Raw genomic sequence first — 21,196 nt, 5'->3', positions numbered from 1 at the left:
TCGCTAAGCCAAGTAGCTAATAGATAATACTTTGTATGTTCCTGGTAGCTTCTGGGCCGCTTCACAAGTCTATCTTCCCAAGTTAATCCACTTATTACCGTACGCAGGACAATACGTCCATATCAATTAGTACTAACTAAATAGCAGTATCTATAACGAAGCGATCATTTGAACCGAAGTCGGCAACAGTTAACGTAGGTCAGGTCCCCATCATATTACCGCGGCCTCGCGCAGTGCCCATCTCACCAACTCTGCCATACCTGTAGTCACTTCATTCGTACGGGGGACTTCGTGTCCTCCACCATGATTATACATCTTCCTCTTGTCTGGATTGCACGCCTGGGACAATTGAATGCCGGCGGACCATCGTGGGTCCTTGTCACCGTATATATGCACCGTCGGGATATCAATCTGGACGTTGGAGGGCGCGATTTCCTTCCGGACCTGCGCCTCGGACACACTGACTCCCTTCTCCCCCTGCCAGCGCATTGAGCCCTGCGACAAGATCGCCGAAGAGTCCGCCTGTGCTGCCAGTGCCTTCCGAGTGATAATGTCCTTGTCCCAGACCTCCGGGGCGATCTTATACCCCGCTCTTTCCATCACGCGTAGCGGGACTCCGGCACAGATGAAGATGGCGGCTTTGAAGGGTAAAGGTCGATTCGGTTCTTCGAGAAAATGAAGGAGGGCGGTAGTTGAGCCGACAGCGCATCCCTGTGAAAACATCATGAGGGCATCGTAAGGACCATTGGTCTCTAGGTAATTCACGAGCCAGTCTCGGCTGTGAAGGACTGCTTCGATATTGTCTTGCTCCCAGAAGGAGTAGTAAGGGGGTGGGTAGAAGAGGTCAATCCCTGGAGCCGGATCAGATGAATAAAAACCATCCACGAATTCGAAGTCGATGTGCAAGTCAGATAATCGAGCGCGCAGTGCAGCTAAGGAAAACCATGCCAAGTCAGCTCAGCGGTTACTCAAGTGAGGAGTGGTCGCAGAACCAACAAGTTTGGGACTTGAAGATGGCACCACTGGTGCCTTTCCCATGGAGGCAGAGTATCCGGGGCATTATTGCAGGTTCGCCTAGAGGCAGTCTCTAGAGGATGAGGTGTAAGAAGAAGAGATCGAAGGAGAGTGGCATGCAGCGTGGTAGAAAGGACCGCCCCCACTACAAGTTCAGACGCCAGCATAATCAAGGCCCGATGGGCACCGCGGGTTTAAAACAAGGCATGCTGATGCCAAATGCCACCCCTGTACAGTCGGACCCGGAGTATCTATCTAGGACAGGTCGGGATATATGATCTCGGCTTCTAAGCCGTGGAATGATAGAATCATGGATGTATCTAGTAGCAATAATCCAGAACCACTGCGGGGGCAATCCCGGAGAAGGTACTCTCGTGGCCTGTGATTTGGGCTAAACTTAGTGGAAGAGTAAACTGCCCGAGAGCATGCCACCGGTGTAACAGCAATATAACCGGCTAGAAAAGCCAAAGGAATGTCCAACACGGGATTCAGTAGTTGATCGCGTCCCTTGCCTCAAATGTATCCGTCGGCGCTGGTCAATCACCGAAGACGCAATAGCATCCCTTGGTGAGCTAGGCGACCTAGGCGACCCTCCAAGTGTGCCAAAAGACAGCTAGTGGTTAGTGTAGAAGTGAACCATTTGCTTACCTGATTCCTGATTGAGGTGCCGCCGCTTTTACGAGGGCAGCACGTGAACGGTCTGTGTGCACTCTGGGACACTCACGGATTACTCACGGAGCACGCACCTGCGAACTCCGCGGCAACCCACGTGACTAGAACAGGCTCTAAACCGTGCGCAACTAGCGCTCATCTACTCCTAGATCTGTGGTACTCATATAAACATTAAGCCCCCATTTTAATGATCTTAACCCCATTGAACGTGGACATACTCCCGGACACCAATAGTGTCGATACAAGGTTTTACTAAACAGACTTTGCCTACACGTCAATGATACTCTATGATCACTAAAGACCTATAGTTCTCCTATCTACTATCCTTTTGAAGATAACTATATTTTACTGCCAGCACTAGGCCTTAAAACCTGTCTACGCGGAACATGTGATACGCTATTTTAGAAACACCTGGAAAGTTGAATAAGGCTTGGTAGTGCAGGCAATAAGTACCTTTTGTGTGGACAGACTTCGAATCACTTACTCTGCAAACGAGTGTGCTGACCCCTTGCTTCCATCTAGGTTCCCATGTCTGACGGTTTTAGTCAAATAGTTTCTGGCTACATCAGTCCAGTTTGTAGGGTCTCAGAAGGATTCAATGCCGGACTTTTATCATCTATCAGATGCGAAAAGGCAGCTCTAGTCTATCTCGCAAATCCCCAAAAAAAAACCATTCATCATAAAGATTGAATTGGTTTCAGAGGCTGCTCACATGATCACCAAAAAAGGGCCGTGTCTCTGAATTATGGCAGCAACTAGCAGCTAGAGAATCTTTCGCTTTTTTTCAAAGCAGTGAATTGCGCAGGTAAGATGAAGCACTAACAGGAGTCGTCATCCGTCAAGTCCTGATGTCGCTGACTTCATATCACTTTTCAGTCCGCTTTGATTGGAGCGCAAATGACTTGGCACGGAGCGGGGAAATTTGATGCAAAATTCCAATAGAACCTAGACAATCCCCAAGAGCCTGTTTTATTCGATCCCCGGTTGTCTCACTTTGGAAAAAAATAAAAGTATCTCACTCCCGGCAATGGGTCCGACTTTAGGGAATAACAGTACCGAGGTACATGTGGTGACCGACCCAGACGATGAAGATACACACGATAGCCTTCTGTCTCTACGATGGACCGTTGAGAGCGGATGGTGGCGCCGATCCAGGTGAGTGCAAGAGAATTAGTGTCAAGGAATAAACCCTCACATACGTCTACAGCTATGCAGGGTGTCTCTTGTACAATGTCAGCTCATTCATGCTCCCTGCGTTGTACAACACTCTAGTCAAGATCTGGATTGCGAACATTGACTCTAGCTTGGTGGTTACAACGGATGTCTATACTTATATTGGCACTGTTGCCGAAGTGCTTAATGAAGGTCTTCCTCGTGCGGTCTGGGTGACTATCGCCGATCAAGTTACGCGGTCATACGAGTCGCGTCTAGAACTCGCATATACTCTGGTTGCGTTCCAAACAGTCCTCGGTCTGATAATGAGCATAATTTTCACCAGCGCCGCCAAAGCCTTTACGGCCACCTTCGTCCCGCACGAGGCTCGAAAAGCCAGTATTACCTATGTTCAGATTAGTGCATTCTCAGCCCTCAGCTCTGCTATAGAGGTCGCAGTATCCAACGCCACAAGGGCTCTAGACAAGCCCGACGTTCCTCTCGTCATTAGCTCAGTCAAGATTGTCGTGAACATCATCTTGGACCTCCTGGTCATATCCAAGATTCATGTGGGTGGCTGGTCGCCTAATATTAACATGCAGGCTGCGATTCGTTTGGGCTGTGACATGGTCGCGGCTCTAACTGGCCTAGCATACTTTATCCAGACAATAAACCTGTCCGAAGAACGACGCAGCTGGCACAATATTGGAAAATTTCCGACATTCTCTGCCTTCTTAACGCTTCTTAAACCAGGTTGGCTCACCTTCATCGAGTCGGCAGTTCGAAATGCGCTATACCTCTGGTTGGTTGCAGGAATCGTGGCGATGTCCGCAGACTATGCTACAGCATGGGGAATATTCACTACAATTCGATGGGGTTTGATCATGGTGCCTGTTCAGGCACTGGAGGCTACGTCACTCGCTTTTGTGGGGCATTTCTGGGCGATCTTCAAGGGAAACAACATACAAAGTGGGCGTTGGAGAAAACTTGCAAGTAAGTTGTAAAGTCATCAAGCGACTTTCGGGTACAAAACTTATGCTCTGTAGTGGTCACGCGACCGGCCTTTCTCTCTGCTGGTATAGCTTTAGCTATCGAAGTACCACTCTGCATCCTTCTGGCCACTGTAGGGTGCAAACCGTTCGCATACTATCTAAGTCAATCCGAAAGGGTTGCTGAGATCACGGCTCATATGTGGCAGACGATAGACTGGTGAGTTCCCAGTGGCTACGATTTCTGATTTACTGATTGTCCATTTTTACTCATGCATTCTCAAGGTGCTACATTCTCTATGCGATCTCTACCCAGCTGGCCACCATATTGCTGGCCACCCGTCCAATGTGGTATCTCGTGCAGAGTCTCATTTCCAACCTTCTTTACGTCCTTCCCTGGGCGATTGTCTGCCAAGTTGCCCACCTTGACTCTCAGAATGCTTGGACTTATCATAGCCTAGTTTTTGGAGGAAGCCTGGTATTTACATTCGCAGAGATTTGTGTAATCATTCTCCTGTGGTTTTGGAGATCTCGGTAAAGCTTGCCGGTGCTATACCCTTACCTGTACGAAGAACGTTTGGTTCACCTTACCTGTTTTGTATACCAGTGCAGATGGTTATACATATCATACAAGCCAAATATGCTACAAGGGGGTTGTCTACGCTAATGATGTTCATGGAATGCCAGTTGATCAACGGTTGCGCCAGAACCGACGGGCAAGAAGTGTAAAGATCAATGACAAGCATTGTTTAATGAATGCAGGCAGAATTTATGATAGCTTCAATTTGATACACGGTGCAATGAGCTACGAGATATCAACTACAAACCACTATATATGCAACATGTTGCGCGACTGACTAAACTATGCTAGAAATTTACAGTGGAAGCTCCCAGCTTCATAGCATAGAGACCAGGCTATGTATTTAAATTGAAGATTATCTCACTCATTGAACTCATTGTTCAGTCTGTTCAACGAGGAATTGTTCAATCGGTCAGCTGTTGAACAGTCACATGGAAGTTTGCAACTACAGGATTGGAAGTAATCCAAAATCAGGCTAGTCTGAGGCGAAGGTAAATAAATTAAAGTCACGTATTTACTTACAGTAAGTTACGCATACGGAACATACACGGTAACTTACAAGACACTCCCAAGTCAGTTAGACTTTGTCCGATGTTCCAGACCCACTCCTGGGATTGATGGATAGTACTATATATATTAGGTACTTATCTGCTAGGTAACCACCTTTCTTCCCATCTCGTCCCAAGTCCCCAGCCCTTTTCTGTTATCTCCCTAGGCTTTAAATAGTCTGATCCATTCCCCGGTGGTGCGACCCGAACAATGCGTGCCCCATTGCATCTCCATTTGCTGAAAAGGAATTTGTCTTTCACCACTCGCCCTTCACGATCCTCGCCGCCATTTCTACAGAGGAGGACCTTCTGTGCCTCCAAAATGTCGGTCCAAATGAACCAATTCTCCATCCCGACTCAACCGCCAGCAAACTTCCCAGTATTCACTCCAGACCTGCTGTCCAACTGGTCGGACACCTGGAGAGGATATCCTTACATTGCCGAAACTATCAAAGCCCGGCCGTATTGGGGCCTGCCTATTTTCCGTCTCAGTTATGACGACGACGAACTCTGGGAGTCGTACATCAAGACTCTGTACATGGCAACTGAGGAACGGTTGCGATCCGTCGAGTATGAATATCTGTTTCCCTCCTTCTTTTGCCCACTGTTCTCAGATTCATCTCTACACAACGCCTCTCATGATACGATTCGTGAGAAGTTCAAGCAATGGGCGGTAGACTCCCGCGATCCGAGAGGCAAGTTGATTCTTTCGGATGACGGGTTCAGCAGCACCCAGGAGTCTGCATGTCTGGTTGTGGATGATTATTGTCTCAAGAGATTTACCGAGCTTCGCCAGGATGAGACAAAGAGTGATGACGCAGCACCAATTGTTGTTCTGACTAGAGAATGGGATGTTGAGATGTACAGGGGCTGGCATCGAGCAGAATACACTGATGGTGTGACTCATCGGCTGATCGCAGAGGAGCATAATGCAGAGGTTGAAGATCCCGAAGACCGATACTATCCAAACGATGAAGATTATATCCTCTTTGACGAGGTTGATGGATACAGAGTCCCGGTCTTGGGGTGGATGTATGCTGAGATCGGCTCTCTTGCAAGCTTGTACCAGGATCTGTCTACGCAGGGGCATGGGCAGGAGGCATGGTACCGTGCCTATGCGCGTCCACCCAGAATATACCCTGATCAGAACGATGACTATTGGAAATTATTTTAAAATCGTGGATTGTGGATTTCTGTGCTTCTAGCTAGAAAGTACGCTCTTGTTTTGCCAGGCCATCTTCTTATGCGATCGAAAAAATTATCATTTTGACGATACTCTGTTCTCTACATCTAATACATTTGTAAACACATGGCAAAATACAAAAAGAAATTGCTCATTCAGGCACAACTAATTCCTTGGGACAAGGATAGACCCTGTATACTGTTCAGTTTTTTTTCATGGCAGGGGTTTCCATGTCTAAGAAGAAAAAATCAAGCCTAATCCAACGGATCCAAATCAGGAACTTTGATCTCCTTCAAGTTGTTGTATAGAAGGTCGAGGGTAGCTTTTACAATCTCTGAGTTCCCAGGGGTAACCAGAGTATTCGTGTATGCTGAAGAAACCGCTGCGATGCGCGCTTCTACCCATTTCAACGACTGGGCCGCCGCCTGATCGAAGTAGGCTTTATCGAACTCTTTCATGATGGAAGGCAAACTAGTCATACCTGGCACGTACGTTGCAACGTTTTTTGTCTCCGCATAGACGTTCTGACGAACTTGATTGAGTCGCGCCAGGACTTGAGCATTATTGAGGTAGACCCACACCGCAATGGTCAAGCGGATCGGATCTAAAAGCTCTGCTTCGGACGTGCCATATTTGACAGCGGTATCCAGAACTTTACCCCATAATGTAACATCAACGGGACTTTTAGTCCTGCCATCGTATTCAATCTCGTCTGTTTTCATGAACTCAAAGACCCGACCTTTGTACAAATTCACGGTGGAAGCTGTACGGATCAAGCCGAGACGATTGGTGGTGGATCCAATGGCATTGAAGAGGCGATCATTCATGATCTGAGCATTACCGCTTGAAATAGCTCCTGCCTTGGCAAGGTCCACAACACTGGTCATGGCATATTTTATGAAGTCGACCTGGTTGATCATAGAAGAGGTCATTTGCTTTCCTGTCGGGAGAATCCCATTCACCGCGGTGCGGAGGAGCTGTGGGATATATTGAAGATCCAAAATGTGTTCCGTGTTACAATTTGAGGCGGAGTTGGGGTCAATGGCAGACATAGCAGGTGATCCACACGATTGCGATGCCAAAACCATAGCCTTTTGGAGGACATCCTTGCCTCGCTTGCCTTTAAACAAGTCTCCATTTGAAGGATAAGAGAGCGATAGCATGGTAACAGTTTTTTCGATACCATCATAAAGGAAATCCACAGGCATTTTCCTTCTGGGAGCGCCTCGTTTCTCGAACATGTGCATCTCTTCTCCTTCTTCTTCTTCTTCTTCTTCTTCGAACATGAGTGCTCTCGCAATGAGGTCCAAATGTGTCTCACTGTATACGTTGTCGTATTCAACATCTTCCTCGTAATGCCACCAGTCGGTAAGCAAATCCCGCTTGCTGAGGCTGGTGCCGTATTGGTCATTGTAGTCGGTGCACAGCGTTGGGTCAAGGTCACAAGGATCAACATCTTGACATCCAGCTGCCGCAGATGTTGAAGGGGTACAGCAGAGAGACTTCTTTCGCCACCAGTTGCAGCTCCAAATGGAGTCACCTTGACCATTCGTTGCTAGGGTGACCTCAGAACTACTACACCGGTTGTCTGCACAATCACCCTTGCCTACCCAGTGGCAATTCGTCAAAGGAGCAGGCTTTGTCTTGCAGCAATAGTGCATCGAATGATGAAAGACAGTACATTTGTCATAGAGGTTCGTTGCCGTTGCGACACTGGTTTCGCCGCTGGCACATTTGCCATTACAGCCCGTCCAGTAGCAATCCTCTGTCAAATCGTCGAATTGGTTGTCTGTACAGCAGAACGCTTTCTTGCCTCGCGAGCATTTCTTCGTGCCTGACTCGCTCTTGAAGCCATCATAATCTCCACCGCCGGTGGAGGACGTGAACAGAGTCACTTCCCCTGCATGACATTGCCCATCGCAGTCCCCACCACTACCTCGCCATGTGCAAGAGGATGGCTTGGAAGCAGTCGCACAGCAGATCGGCATGCCATAGTACTTGGCAGCCTTTCTGCATTTGGACTTGTCATATCCGACCAGAGAATAACCACTCTCGCAAGTCACCTGAGGATTGCGTAGATCGACACACGACGTATCCCGATAACATCGTTGATTCAGCCCTTTGTTGACAGCTTTAAGAGACAACTCCTTAAGCAAGGAGGAGTCGGTTTGAAGGGCTACCTGGCTGTTTGACTTGAGTGTTTTGCCGAGTAGCGCCTCATGCGCACTCCAAGAGTATGTGTCTATACAACGTTAGTTAAATCAGCCTAAGATTTTTGTAGTCACTACTAGATTAGTCATTACCTTGATCAGAGGCCCAAATCATGGCACCTCCAAGGCCAATATTATTGGCCCAATCCACCTTTTGCTTAAAGGTTGTTTTGTTGTCATAAGATATCCATTGTCCATCACCCCAGGTAAAATAAAGGACAGCCGCGGATTCATCATGTACGGGAGTGATGTCGGAGTTTTTCTCTAGGACGTCTGTGATCTCATAGTATGCAAGATAGCCCGATGTATCGGTGCAACTACCAGCAGTTCCACCACTGCTGAAAGGGCAACCAGGAGAAGAACAGCTTTTATCGGAGAGGGTGAATGAACGACCATAGAATCCAAAACCCATCACAACCTTGGATGGATCTGTGTCCACACGCCAAAGTAATTCGACGGCTGTTTTGATGTCGGTGAGATTTGTGTGGCCCTGGACGATGTTTCCACTATGCTTGGTTAGCACTTCTTGCAGCATAGCCATTAACAGTAAAAAAAAAAAAATACATTGAATGGACGAGAAAGGGAAAAGGGGCGAGAGCTCACATAGCATCTGATGCGTCCCAAGTTCCATGGAGATCATAGGACATCTAGTAGCAAGCATGTTAACGATACCCATCATGCGAGCAAAGGAGTATGTTACTTACCAGGTTTATCCAATTTGCGTACTTGAGCAATCCAGGAATGTCAAACCACCTCATATACCAATACGAAGATGGCAATGTAAATGATATCTCCAGAGTTCGACCTGACGCATCAAAGACACTTCGCAGCTCCTTCATAAGCTTGACATAGTTTTCTGTATCTCTCTCTTTGCCTCCTCTGTCTGAGGCACCAGGATATTCCCTAGGAAAAAATATTAGTAGGACATTCTTCTTCATAGCGTTTTGAGATGAGTGTGTCATACCAGTCAATGTCGATTCCATCAAAGCCATAAGTTGTCATGAACTTGAGCGCATTCTGGGCAAAGGTTTTTCTGTTGGTCGCACTAGCAGCTATGTCGCCGAATAATGGCTGTGTAGAGGTGTCATTGTCTGAGAATGACCAACCACCAACGCTGACAAACACTTTTAGTCCTGAGCTCTGATCCTTGAGATCTGTGACCTTGGTGAATAGACTTGTTGACATGTCGGAATCCATCGTGGTTATCTCGTAGGTGTCCGTCGTAAGGTATGCAAATGCGAAGTTGATATGGGTCAATGCCGCCACTGGTCAAGCCTTTTAGTTTAAAATCATATCTAGAACCATCCCCATCTGGGGGCTACTTACATGGAAGGTCGGACGGTAGGGTCTGGTGACATGTAGAGGTCGCTTGCCAGCCTTCATAATACCCAATGACTTTTGCAAAAAGAGTTAGAAGAGGGAAATAACGAAGGTGTTCATGGAGATATTACATACCTTTCGACAGGACACTTGAATTAGAGCTACTGCTCGTAGGAACCTTAGGGTTTAAAACGCAGTTACTCTGGCACCCGTCTGAGCAAAAGTCCTTTGTTGTGCCACAAAATCCATACTCTGAGCAGCTGAAATATAGTCAGAATTATCGTATGAAGCAATCTGATGGAGTACAAGCACCATGTGTTCAGAGGACAAGTCTTATTCACCGTACTTGCGTATTGGCCACATTCTGCCGTCGCATTGCAGTTGGACAGACATCCTGTTCCACAGTAAGTAGGCCCTATAAGACAAATTAAGATCATAGTCCTACTACAATGGTTAAGAACGCATATCCTACCATAACCACAATAGCCACTGGCGCCGCAGCAAGCGCCATTACTGCAGGGATTAGATGATGAACAGCTGTAAGAGTCATCTCTTCTTCCATGAGCGCTAGAGAAGAGTAGGCTGTTTTCAGGTGCTGTAACCTTTGACAAAGAAAATAAGTTGACGTCCGGGTGAACTAAATGAGAGAATAGGATGGTCAACAGCGTCATAAGCGATAGTAGTATAAGAGAACGGCGAAGGCCAAAAAAGCCAGGAAACTTGATAACGAGCGACATTTTCCTAGCTTTGCATTTGGAAATGCTTCATCTCACAACCAGCACAAGGAATAAGGGGAATAGTCGGTTTATAAGGTATCAGTATCAGTACCATCTTGACTTGGTCAAAATCTGCTATATTGAGGGCTTTTTCGTGCAATGCCCGGAGCATCACCTAATTGGGTCGATACAGAGGTATACAACAGAACTGGTACTACTTGATACACGAACAAAACCGAAACAATCTAAGACAGATATCTGCACATGATGACGCGGCCTTGGTACTACTAGTTAAGAGGCTAGCCCTTGATATGAAGGCTAGAATACCAATTTGGCCGCTGGCTTTCTTTCTATGTCAATGGATTGGTTTTTCTAGGCAGCCTTTTGGCAATCATAGCTTTTTGGTCCGTCCGGTACTAATTTAGCTTGTCCTTATGTGTCCGAGGCTAATTTAAATTAATTTTTTTCCCCGTTGCTTGAGCGCAATCGCGACACGAGGAACGAAACTCGTTGACCATTCCAGATATCACGGACCAGTTCTTGGCTTTCGGGGAACGGCCCGGAGATCCCCCCGGACCACCCGACATTAACATGTGTTCTTGATGCCATAAGGCCATCGGTCTCGGCGTTAGAAGTTGCCAATTGTTTTATAATGAGTTATATCAAATGAGAGAAATCTCTGCTCGCCGGAGATTCCGGAGACTAGTCCCTGACAAGGTATGGCTCGCATTCAGCCTCTATACGAAGAAGGTAACCACTAGGTTTTAATTGGCTCTTGGATATTATTACTTCAACTTGACGGCGTTAGGAGCCAAACTTTTAGTAGTGATAAGGGACTAGTATCTAGGGACTAACTAAAATTTGACCCCACTCGTAAGGAACTTGCCCGGAGTAGTTAATAGGGCTTGATACAGTAAACCACCGATATCAGCAATCAGACAACAAACTGCCCTTCCCACCCAAACAGGCTATTCTACCTATCAACAATTGAAATTGAAGCAATCAAACACTATATAAATAAATTGTATACAAATAAACTGGATATTGATATTATTAGGATATCTAAAGTAATCACAGTCTTTTTTAATATAGATATTATGATATAGTAGCTGATTATTATACACCAGCCTAGAAATAGATTAACTTTAAATAAAAATATTATAAATAATACTAGTCTCTTATCTCTAGAAGAACCCTCTATATGGCTGAAAAGCTTTAAAATTAAGTAAAGTAAGTAAGGTTGAAGTAGTGAGGGTTACCAGCAGCTTGTTGTCCCGGCGGTTTGTTGTCCGATTATGTTATCAGCAATCATATGAGACAGCCACTTATATTGCTTATAATGAGGGATTTTCGATATTAAAATATACAGAAAATGGCCTAAAATTGACGAGGGAACCAGAGTTTTATGATCTAATATATTCCATCATTACCATATCTTACATAGCCTGTATTTAAAGCCGTTCATTGGCTATTCTATAATATGAATAATAGATCGCTAGACTTTTATTATCTTAATAAGAGCAACTTTCTATGGGAAGAGGTCAGGAATATTCCTACTATCTAGTATTAGAGTTGAAATTGATATCTTGTGTAAAATTAATTTAGATCAGAGATTGGGTTACTTCAACTGGAGGATTCCCTTTATCAGTGGTTGCTCTATATGGGTGGTTTACTGTACTAGGCAGGTATCAATCCATGCCCGTACGTGTGGAAATTTGGTCGCAGCTAGACTAGTAGTACCTAGGTTGGACGTCCACTCGATCACCTTGTCTTCCTCGTGATGATACTCAAAAGTTCTTCTCGTGGATACTTTTCGCCCACCAATAAGACACTAGTGATTTTGATCTCAAAAAAAAAGGAGATTACACGGAGTAGAGCATCATTGTCAAATCAATCCAGTCACGGACTGTAATCAGAGCCTAGCCACTTCAGGAGTTTGTGCCATGTAGCCTCGTGAGTTACTATATCGACGCGCAAGAGTTGTGCATGCGATGGCAAGACTCCCCGACTCTCGGAAGTATGATATACAGAGTATTTATCTATAAGTATTCCATACTGAGCGGGACTCTCTCCGGGTGTTCTATCAGCTGCTTACAGTGTCTCAAGTCCCGGATGTCACTCCTTGCCACCTTTTACCAGTCCTTCCTTTGTATCTTCCTTCTGCCCCGACCTTCGTTCATCTTGATTTTCTATCATTCGTTCGCAGAGAAATATCCACCTTCGTTTTTTACTTGTCTTTTCTCTCTCCTGGCCAATCGTATCCGATGAAGTTCTTCGTTTGGATTGTAGGGCTTTTAAGCATAGTCCACGCGCAGCAATTCACGGACATATCATTTCAATATGACTTGCTCAATCTTTCATCTTCATGCTTCAACGCGGTCAACACCACTCTGACTTCATGTCCGTCATTGCTGGGGGCAGTTGCTTCGGGGTAAGTTCCAGTTCCGTCGCGACCAAGGCGCTCTGTCCTCTCTATCTTGGAATATACCTCTCACCGCACTAGGGATGGGACGGTTGATCTGCTTGAAGAAGCAAGCCTAGAGTTACTTTGTGTGTCGTCATGTGGGACAGAGCTGGAGAGCCTGAAATCTAGCATAGAATCCGCATGCACTTCTAGCACGGATATCATGGTATACGAAGATATCGCCTATCCTGGTATGTTGTCCCAGCCATTCAAGCTGATGATCAGAACATTTGACACTCTGAATAGCAACGTACATGACTGAGAATTTCTACTATAACTGGCAAATCAGCTGCTACCAGGATGCGTGAGTTTGATGATTTGATTTGCACTAGATTGATGCTCACGTACGCCTTAGCTCCACTGGGGAATATTGTGATCTCATTATTGCAGATTGGCAAAATCAGACAAATACAACCAGTTCCAATCACAGTTGTGCAGACTGTATCCTAGGCCCGATGAAGCTTCAGCTTGAGTCGCCTCTGTGGACCGATGAAGAATGGGCCGAAGACTTTGCTTCGCTGACTTCCAGTTGCAGTGCTACTGGTTATGCCTGGACGTCGCCTACTGCGTATGCTTTGAACACGAGCGCGACCGCAACCTCTACAGCTACTCTTACAGGAAGTGCCTCTGCATCAAGTACTACCTCAACGACAACGTCATCCTCCACCTGTACCTCCATGTATACGGTGCAGGCAAATGATACTTGCAATTCCATTGCTGTTGCACAAAATGTGTCGACATACAATTTCATTGTGGCCAACAATCTCAATATCCTCTGCGGAAATCTTCCAGCTGTCGGTGAAGACGTCTGCATACCCGAAGGTTGTAACTCGACTACTCTTCTTTCAGGGGACACCTGTTTAGAAATGGAATCCAATTGGAATGCTAGCCTCGCTCAGGTTTTAGCTTGGAATCCCATATTTGATTCTTCCTGCGACAACCTCTATCTCTTTTTGGGATGGCAGATATGCTCTGGGTATTTAAATCTCTCGTCTTTCTTTTCCTTCTTCAATTTTCAAAGAAAGTGACAGCTAAGCCAATTCAATAGACCCCCAGGCGGATGGACAATAGCCTCAAAAGGTGCCGCCGCAACCACCACGGTTGCCGCTGTTCCTACCAACGCTGTGACGTCTTCTAATAAGGACTGCGGCGAGTGGTATACAGTAAGTGTATTTTGACAGACCCATTTGAATGGACATTACTGAAGATGAGATACAGGTTTCAAGCGGAGATGATTGCGCTACCATTACCGACAATGCGGGAATCTCCCTTGCTGATTTCTACTTCCTAAACCCCCAGCTCAATGGTACCTGTACTGACCTCTGGCTCGGGAATGCATACTGTGTTGAAGCGGTTGGAAACATTGCTACATATTCCGGCTACTCCGCCACAACAACGCAAGCAACCACGAGCTATACGCGACCGGTGACGACGACTACGACATGGTCTGCCGGGCCGACCTATACCCTGTCCTCCGCCCCAGGAACTGAGAGTGACTGTGTTGTCTACCAAGACTACTATACCAACAGCTCAAACGGTATCGCCAATTGGGGACTGAGAACTGATATCCTCGACTCTTTAGATTTGGACTTGAATAACTGCTCCTACTATACTTCCCTTTACGGTGTCACGATCTCTGATATTGTGGAATGGAACCCTAGTCTGAGCAACGACGACTGTGAATTTCAGCCGGGATACAGTTATTGCATCCTCAAATCCTGGAATGGTAAGGCGGTCTACCTTGCTCTATTGCATCGGTTTTATTACAATACTGATCTGAAGGCAGATACTGACTCTTCATCCAATGATACGTCAACCGACTGCCAGACTATTGATTCGTCGTGGATTGTAAACGGAACTTCATCGGCATGCAACTGCTATGTAGCCATCTATGGCTACGACAACACAAGTAAGTGCCATATCTCGGCAAGGGTAATACAGAAAGATTGACTTTTCACCAAGCTCTCACATGTGACTTTTTCGAATACGGCAGCAACAATATTTCGGAGTCAACCCTGAAAGCCTTGAATCCTTGGATTGGAACAGGAAATTGTACGACGGGGCTTTTCGCTGGCCTTGCCAGCGATTCAGCCCGTGCAGTTTGCCTTGGAACTAATGCTACCGAGTCTGCCACGTCTACTTACGCCTACAGTTCAACTCCAGTGCCGAATACCGCAAGTGCAACCGCAACTAGCAAAAGTAGTCCTGCTTCTGCTGCTGCCACTGCCTCTATTACTATGGAGCCGGGCTACATATCCACCTGCGATAAGTACCACAAGGTCGTTAGCGGAGATTCGTGCTACAGCATCAGCCAAGCATATGGAATTACACTCGATGAGTTTTATGACTGGAATCCGGATGTCGGTGATGATTGTTCTAGTCTTTGGTTGGGTTATGGTGTCTGTGTGGGGATTTCTTCGACCACAAGTAGTACTGCAAGTGCAACCAGCTCGTAAGGAGGGTTATGGCTCTGAGATTCTGTACATAGAATCCGCACAGAAAGATATCTTCTCACGCAATGTGTCACTACCTCTACCAATGAATGGCCAAGAGATGATAAACCGACTTGATATCGTTTCAACATCGGAGGATCTATGAATTGAGGCACCTATCAATTTCAGCTTCAGAGTTCCAAGACGACATATATGTTTTAGGTAAATCAGTGACTGGTCCATCATTAATTCATCCAAGTGTAATGAAAAAGGATATTAATGATGAAAATCTTCTAAGATGAGAGCACCAAGAAAAACTGAGGGCCCTTGTTTTAAATCTTCGAAACTCATAGGTTTATAGAGATTGGAGGACCAGGAAAATGACAGGCACTCCAGCGGTAGTAATAGACTACATGATTCTAGTTGTGCACGGTTTAACTGGGTCACATGACAGGATAAGGAAGCTGGTGACTGGATCAATCTGGGATTGCTCAGGACACGCACTTTGGCGCTTCCTCCCACGCTCCGGGCCGCTCAGTGAGCAAAAAGCGGCACCAGATTAGACCTAAAGCGGAAGGGGAAAGTCGCTCGATTTCCGCAGCAATCCAGTTCAGTGATCGATTTCTTCAGCTGAAAACCCTCGGTCGCATAGTCCGGCTTTTGAGTCGGCATCCGAAGCAATCCCCCCCGCTGACGGAGGGGTAAACGAGCTTACAGAAGGCGATCCCATTGATAAATTCCTATCAAGAAAATGTACCCCAAGAAGGGTGATAGATCTAAAACCTTGGTTCATTATACATACGTTGAGACTATTCAGCCAGCCTCTTGATATCGGAGGACATAGACGAAACATGGAGCTTCACGAATCCATGCCGTAGTCGGGATTCAATCTGTCAAATTATCTCATCAAATTAGTGGCCTACACCCATAATCTACGTTGAGCAAAAGTAATCAAATACATCTTTTGTTCAAGCGATCTTCACAAGCTCAAACAATTGAAGTTTTTGGAACACCAGCAGGATGTTTGATGGGCTATTCAGATCTTTTTACTTCGAAATATCATCATGTCATTGTATGGGACTCCTGCACCAGCTGTTCGAAAAATGATCGCATTCTTGAAGTTGCATTTTATGCACTCTACTAACAGACGAAGCTAATCCACCTGATCAGACAAAGCTTAGTACTACTTGGAAGTAAAGTGAGGCCATGAAAGCCTGAAGTTGTATAGTTACTCTGTACAGCGGTAGGGAACGGGTCCACCAATCACAAGCTGGCCCGCACTCGGCAGGCTCCGCGGCCAAAAATTTCCAAGGCGACCTGGGAAGCTCTTGGGTCCAGAGCATCACCTCTGCTCATCGAATCGTGACACTTCTAATCCATTATCCCCCATTGATTCCTCTATCTTCGTTCTTTTAAATACTCTACACCTTCATACATCTTGTGCGTCATTATGGTCGGGCCCACTGCAACCCTTACTCCTCTTGCTCGCGCCGATGGCTCGGCGTCCTATCTGTGTCCCTCGACTGGATCCAATATCTTGGGCTCGGTCAATGCCCCCGTCGAGCTCCCCGGACGCCGGGATGCCTTGAAGCCTGAAGAAGCGACCGTGGAAGTATTTGTTAAACCGGGCACTGCGCCAGCTGGTGTTGGAGAACGATACGTGGAGGGAATCATCAAGGGAGTCCTCGGAAGGTTGATCCTGGGACGCGAGAGGGGCTACCCCCGGCGTGGTGTTGTGGTCACGCTAGCCATAGTTGGGGGTGGGAGTGTAGGAAGAGGAGAATCGGTGCGTATCCTATGAATGGGCGGAACATGGACTATTCCTGTTCACCAGGCGTTGCCTAATGGCTAACTCGTTGTCTCATATCCTATAGTATCTGACTCTTCTGCCCGCGCTGCTTCATACCGCCCTTCTTGCCTTGCTATCCGCCGCTGTTCCTCTATCCATGACCTTCTCTGCGACTGTTCTGGCTGTCGATGCGTCAGGCGAAATCACCCGGGAACCATCCACCGAACAAGCAGCCACAGCCAAATCCCTCCACGCCCTAGCGTTCTCGTCCAAGGGCCATCTACTGCTAAATGAGAGCTCAGGGGCTTTTGACTTTGAGACGTGGGAAAAGGTGCAGCAGCGCGCATCGGCAATTTGTCACGGCACACCGGCTGTTGGCACCGATGGGGACATTGCTATGGCCGAGGATGTAGATGGCCAGCCCCTGGAGGGGATCATGCGCGAGTCTATCGAAGATCAAGTCCACCGCGACTACGCCTGGAAGATCGATGCTGCTTGATTACCCGCAAAGACCACGGCAGCTAAGTAATTTCAGTCGCGACGGGCGATCACAGTCAGCGAGCGGTCGCGCCCACAAATTGGCATCCCTTTTATCGCCCGTATCTCCAGGTGGCTTTTACACATGCCTCGTGCACACGAAGGAAGCTTTTCATAGCACCGAGAGCCCATGTGCGTGATGAAACATACCGGGCGAGGCTAGAAGGATTGTTCCACAACGACATTCTACTGGTTGATACGCAGGCTAAGAGAAGGACACAGGGAAATGATGGCAGGGGAGGATTGTGTCGCGGGAACCGAAAAGCCGTCTAACAGGGTCACGGCGAGGGACGTGCGTGAAGGGAGCCAACCACCTTCCCGTAGTTAGATGTCTCAGAAGAGGTGCATTTTCAGCGATAAGACGAAGCGAACCCCCAGCTCCAGCCCACATGGAGACTGCTGCAATATACCGGATATTAATAGAAAGTGACCATTCTAATCCCAGTATCTGTGGGATGAAGACTATCGGTGGGAATGTAGGCAATCCATCCCTGCGTTCTGCAACGTGTAATCGCTTGTAATCGATGGAAACGCGAGACATCCAGTGACAAGGAGAGAAACCGAGGCATGCGCGGACCTGCCAAGCTGAAAGGAATAACTTAAAGAGTACGTAGCTGAAAGAATCTGATGGATCGATCAGATCAGCATGTCCATTGCACAGTATGATGCTCCCTTGCACCTGTGTTATGTGATGTGTGATGGGGTCTCTTCAGGAAATGGTGGGTGGAACACGAAATGGAGGGAGGGAATTGGTCCGGTAAAATAAGGATGATAATACGGGCGAGCAGCAGTGTAACTAACCAAGTAACCAACTAGTTGACTTACCACAGTAGAATTGACTATGCATCTCCTCTCCATTTCACTCCTACGCTACACCCAGATTCCACCACATTACTTTTTCCGTCAGCCTCGGGATTATCCACGTCATATCCAACAGCTTCTTTCTACTGGTATCTGGGTGAGCTTGCTGATTGGTACTTTTGTAATGACAATACCATCGTTTCTCAGGCCAGCCCGGAGTGTCTGTTGCGGAGTTAACTGCCACCCGCGCTGGGGAGGGGGGGAAAACCCCGGCTTCAATGATGACAGTTCACCCGCTCTGACACTCATTAATAAGGGAGTGGAAGCCTATCGAAGTTCGACCAGGAGACTAGACTACAATGCCAGTGGATGCGACCAGAGAAACTCTTTAGCCTGACCAATGGTCAGGGCCCGCCATGAACCTTGAAGTGGATTACGCTGGACAGTCGCCCGCCCAAACCCCGTTACATCCGAGTTTGTTACTCCCATTATTATTACCCCCCCGGCGTTTTTCCATTCCGTCTCCAGCATATTCCATCATTTTACCTATCGAAGGCCCTTTTTCTCTCCCTCTGTGTCCCCGTCTGACTGTGAACCAACCAGCTCCTGCATCGCACAATCTGTCATATTTCTATATCTGTCCATGGCGTCCTCCCCCTCTGACCATGGCTCGATGAACCCTCGTCCTTCGTCCTCCGATCCGCTGCCCGCGACTGGCCCTCTGCCGTCGCCCTCACTATCATTGCCCTCACCACGACCACCGCCGCCGTCCTCCGCAGCCCCACCACTATCAGATCCTCCGGTACGGCCTTCTCCTCCTCATCGCTCGGCCACTGTGGGAGCATCGCTCCTCCGCGACTATGCTTTGCACATAGATCCCTCTCACACTGCACACGATATCCCCGCGGCCGATTCGGCTCCTGAGACTCCCGATTTGGGTCGCGAGACACGCCAGAAGCCTGATCACCCTCGTGAGGGTGTCGCTGTTCCGCCGTCTTTCACGTCACCTTTCCTGCAACGCCGGCAGTCGGCTTCCCTGGCGGGTCACCATCGAAACGCGTTGTCCAACGATTCAATCCCTCGCCAAACCCTTCTGAAAGCTCTCGCATCACGACCATCCATGTGTAACCACCAAAGCTCGAACATGCCGCTGGCGGCCTCTTTGGGGTTTCTCAATACGAACAATACGAGTTCTACCCCGTCGGAAGAAACAGAGCGCACCTCCAGCAATTCCTCGTCGCAGATGCTCTCTGCAGCCCTGTCCAATATTCAGCTCGGGACCTACTTGGACCGTGCTCCTGCGACAGCACGGTTGGTCATGCAATCGCCGTGCTTCTTCCACCAGCGTTTCGATGACGCGGTAAATATACAGAAAGTCCTGGAGGAGATTGCGGACGATGAGTGGCTCTCGCACTCCCGTCTGGTACAAACCGCGACGGGTGTCCGAGAGGTGTCGAAACAATTGCAGCGCAGACCGATCAAACGCGCTGTCAAGAATGTTATGATCGTCACCAAGGCGCGAGATAACAGTCTGGTGCATCTGACTCGCGAATTGGCCGAGTGGCTCCTCTCCACCCCTCGCTACGGCAACGATTTGGGTGTGAATGTCTACGTCGACGCCAAACTTCGGAACTCACGAAGATTCAATGCGCGGGGGCTTCTGGAGAAGGAGCCGCGATTCGAGAATATGCTCCACTACTGGACCCCGGATCTCTGCTGGACAGCCCCCGAGAAATTCGATCTCGTCCTAACCTTAGGAGGGGATGGAACGGTGCTTTTCACATCCTGGCTCTTCCAACGCATTGTGCCACCAGTCCTCTGCTTTTCGCTAGGGAGCCTAGGGTTCCTGACGAATTTCGAGTTTGAGAATTACAAGTCGCACCTGAATGCAGTCATGGGTGATGTAGGGATGCGAGTGAACCTGCGGATGCGCTTCACTTGTACGGTCTTCCGTAAAGACCGCAGCAAGGGAGCCGAGGCGGGCGCCGTGGAAGAAGGGGAGCAGTTCGAGGTGTTGAACGAGCTCGTGATTGATAGAGGGCCTTCACCCTATGTGTCCAACCTCGAGCTGTATGCAGACAATGATCTGCTCACCGTGGTGCAAGCGGACGGGTGCATTTTCTCTACACCTACCGGTACGTGTGACGTGCAACAGACTGATTTAATCACCGACTGACATGTGGTCCCAGGTTCCACGGCATACTCTCTTTCCGCTGGCGGTTCCTTGATTCACCCCTCTATTCCCGGCATCCTTCTAACCCCCATTTGTCCCCATACTCTTTCCTTCCGTCCCATGGTTCTCTCAGATACCCTGCTACTTCGTATTGCCGTACCCGCCGGGTCTCGGTCGACCGCGTACTGCTCGTTCGATGGCAAGGGTCGTGTGGAACTCCGCCAAGGCGACTACGTTACCGTCGAAGCCAGCCAATACCCCTTCCCGACCGTCGTGGCGGGGAGTGGGGAGTGGTTCCAGAGCGTCCAGCGAGCGCTGCGATGGAACACACGGGGTGCCGTGCAAAAGAGCTGGCACAGCGCTTCCGATACCGGCATCGAGACTACCGAAGATGACGAAGATACCGAGTGGGACATTGACACTGATGCCGGGTTGACTGGCACGGACAGTGGATTGGGGGTCAGTGAGGATGGCGATGCAGGATCGATCAGTCCTCTGAAGCGACAAATGAGCATGTTCAGCACCTAGACCGCTCACTCTTCTGGGGTGCTTCCCCCATTCTTCTGGGGTTATGCACAAGTTTTTTTCTATTGTTCCTCCCGTCATTTCGGATACA

General features: G+C 48.0%; 8 protein-coding genes across 8 annotated transcripts; 5 read left to right on the top strand and 3 right to left on the bottom strand.

Annotated features, from left to right (window-relative positions):
* Positions 1 to 210: 210 nt before the first annotated feature.
* ASPBRDRAFT_134438 (putative EF-hand calcium-binding domain protein) lies at positions 211 to 1,060 on the bottom strand (the record flags this gene model as incomplete). Its single annotated transcript, XM_067618610.1, has 2 exons — positions 211 to 932; positions 997 to 1,060. The coding sequence occupies 2 exons, from the start codon at positions 1,058 to 1,060 to the stop codon at positions 211 to 213; spliced, it is 786 nt and encodes a 261-aa protein (XP_067475221.1).
* Positions 1,061 to 2,713: 1,653 nt separating this feature from the next.
* ASPBRDRAFT_58548 (uncharacterized protein) lies at positions 2,714 to 4,365 on the top strand (the record flags this gene model as incomplete). The annotated part of the gene is made up of 4 exons (XM_067627918.1): positions 2,714 to 2,841; positions 2,894 to 3,831; positions 3,885 to 4,047; positions 4,113 to 4,365. The coding sequence occupies 4 exons, from the start codon at positions 2,714 to 2,716 to the stop codon at positions 4,363 to 4,365; spliced, it is 1,482 nt and encodes a 493-aa protein (XP_067475220.1).
* A 724-nt stretch (positions 4,366 to 5,089) lies between these two features.
* Positions 5,090 to 6,299, top strand: ASPBRDRAFT_47492 (uncharacterized protein). The gene has a single exon (XM_067625865.1). The coding sequence runs from the start codon at positions 5,278 to 5,280 to the stop codon at positions 6,127 to 6,129; it is 852 nt and encodes a 283-aa protein (XP_067475219.1). The 5' UTR covers positions 5,090 to 5,277; the 3' UTR covers positions 6,130 to 6,299.
* A 93-nt stretch (positions 6,300 to 6,392) lies between these two features.
* Positions 6,393 to 10,179, bottom strand: ASPBRDRAFT_33811 (uncharacterized protein; the record flags this gene model as incomplete). Its single annotated transcript, XM_067623162.1, has 9 exons — positions 6,393 to 8,380; positions 8,442 to 8,854; positions 8,952 to 8,995; positions 9,053 to 9,251; positions 9,313 to 9,613; positions 9,675 to 9,743; positions 9,804 to 9,928; positions 10,010 to 10,083; positions 10,141 to 10,179. The coding sequence occupies 9 exons, from the start codon at positions 10,177 to 10,179 to the stop codon at positions 6,393 to 6,395; spliced, it is 3,252 nt and encodes a 1,083-aa protein (XP_067475218.1).
* A 2,712-nt stretch (positions 10,180 to 12,891) lies between these two features.
* ASPBRDRAFT_210390 (LysM peptidoglycan-binding domain-containing protein) lies at positions 12,892 to 15,412 on the top strand. The gene is made up of 7 exons (XM_067621902.1): positions 12,892 to 13,039; positions 13,095 to 13,152; positions 13,204 to 13,824; positions 13,897 to 14,011; positions 14,067 to 14,574; positions 14,635 to 14,757; positions 14,811 to 15,412. Exons 1-7 carry the CDS (start codon positions 13,012 to 13,014, stop codon positions 15,302 to 15,304), a joined length of 1,947 nt encoding a protein of 648 aa, XP_067475217.1. The 5' UTR covers positions 12,892 to 13,011; the 3' UTR covers positions 15,305 to 15,412.
* Positions 15,413 to 16,730: 1,318 nt separating this feature from the next.
* ASPBRDRAFT_33809 (putative exosome complex subunit Rrp46) lies at positions 16,731 to 17,568 on the top strand (the record flags this gene model as incomplete). Its single annotated transcript, XM_067623161.1, has 2 exons — positions 16,731 to 17,066; positions 17,155 to 17,568. The coding sequence occupies 2 exons, from the start codon at positions 16,731 to 16,733 to the stop codon at positions 17,566 to 17,568; spliced, it is 750 nt and encodes a 249-aa protein (XP_067475216.1).
* Positions 17,569 to 18,430: 862 nt separating this feature from the next.
* On the bottom strand, positions 18,431 to 19,092 carry ASPBRDRAFT_47490 (uncharacterized protein). Its single transcript, XM_067625864.1, has 2 exons — positions 19,011 to 19,092; positions 18,431 to 18,881 (listed from the first exon to the last, which is right to left on the bottom strand). Exons 1-2 carry the CDS (start codon positions 19,050 to 19,052, stop codon positions 18,762 to 18,764), a joined length of 162 nt encoding a protein of 53 aa, XP_067475215.1. The 5' UTR covers positions 19,053 to 19,092; the 3' UTR covers positions 18,431 to 18,761.
* ASPBRDRAFT_134336 (putative NAD+ kinase Utr1) lies at positions 19,081 to 21,108 on the top strand (the record flags this gene model as incomplete). The annotated part of the gene is made up of 2 exons (XM_067618597.1): positions 19,081 to 20,542; positions 20,597 to 21,108. The coding sequence occupies 2 exons, from the start codon at positions 19,081 to 19,083 to the stop codon at positions 21,106 to 21,108; spliced, it is 1,974 nt and encodes a 657-aa protein (XP_067475214.1).
* Positions 21,109 to 21,196: the final 88 nt, after the last annotated feature.

The sequence above is a fragment of the Aspergillus brasiliensis genome (genome assembly GCF_001889945.1).
Source record: "Aspergillus brasiliensis CBS 101740 unplaced genomic scaffold ASPBRscaffold_14, whole genome shotgun sequence".
Lineage (NCBI taxonomy): Eukaryota > Fungi > Ascomycota > Eurotiomycetes > Eurotiales > Aspergillaceae > Aspergillus > Aspergillus brasiliensis.
This window is presented reverse-complemented; position numbering and strand designations above follow the sequence as displayed.

Coding starts and splice junctions, on each gene's coding strand:
- ASPBRDRAFT_47492 (XM_067625865.1), top strand. CDS start 5,278: ATGTCGGTCCAAATGAACCAATTCTCCATCCCGACTCAACCGCCAGCA.
- ASPBRDRAFT_210390 (XM_067621902.1), top strand. CDS start 13,012: ATGGTATACGAAGATATCGCCTATCCTG. Junction 13,153..13,203: donor ATCAGCTGCTACCAGGATGC/GTGAGTTTGATG, acceptor CGTACGCCTTAG/CTCCACTGGGGAATATTGTG. Junction 14,758..14,810: donor CTATGGCTACGACAACACAA/GTAAGTGCCATA, acceptor CTTTTCACCAAG/CTCTCACATGTGACTTTTTC.
- ASPBRDRAFT_47490 (XM_067625864.1), bottom strand. CDS start 19,052: ATGGACAGATATAGAAATATGACAGATTGTGCGATGCAGGAG. Junction 18,882..19,010: donor CAGATTGTGCGATGCAGGAG/CTGGTTGGTTCA, acceptor GGAGTAACAAAC/TCGGATGTAACGGGGTTTGG.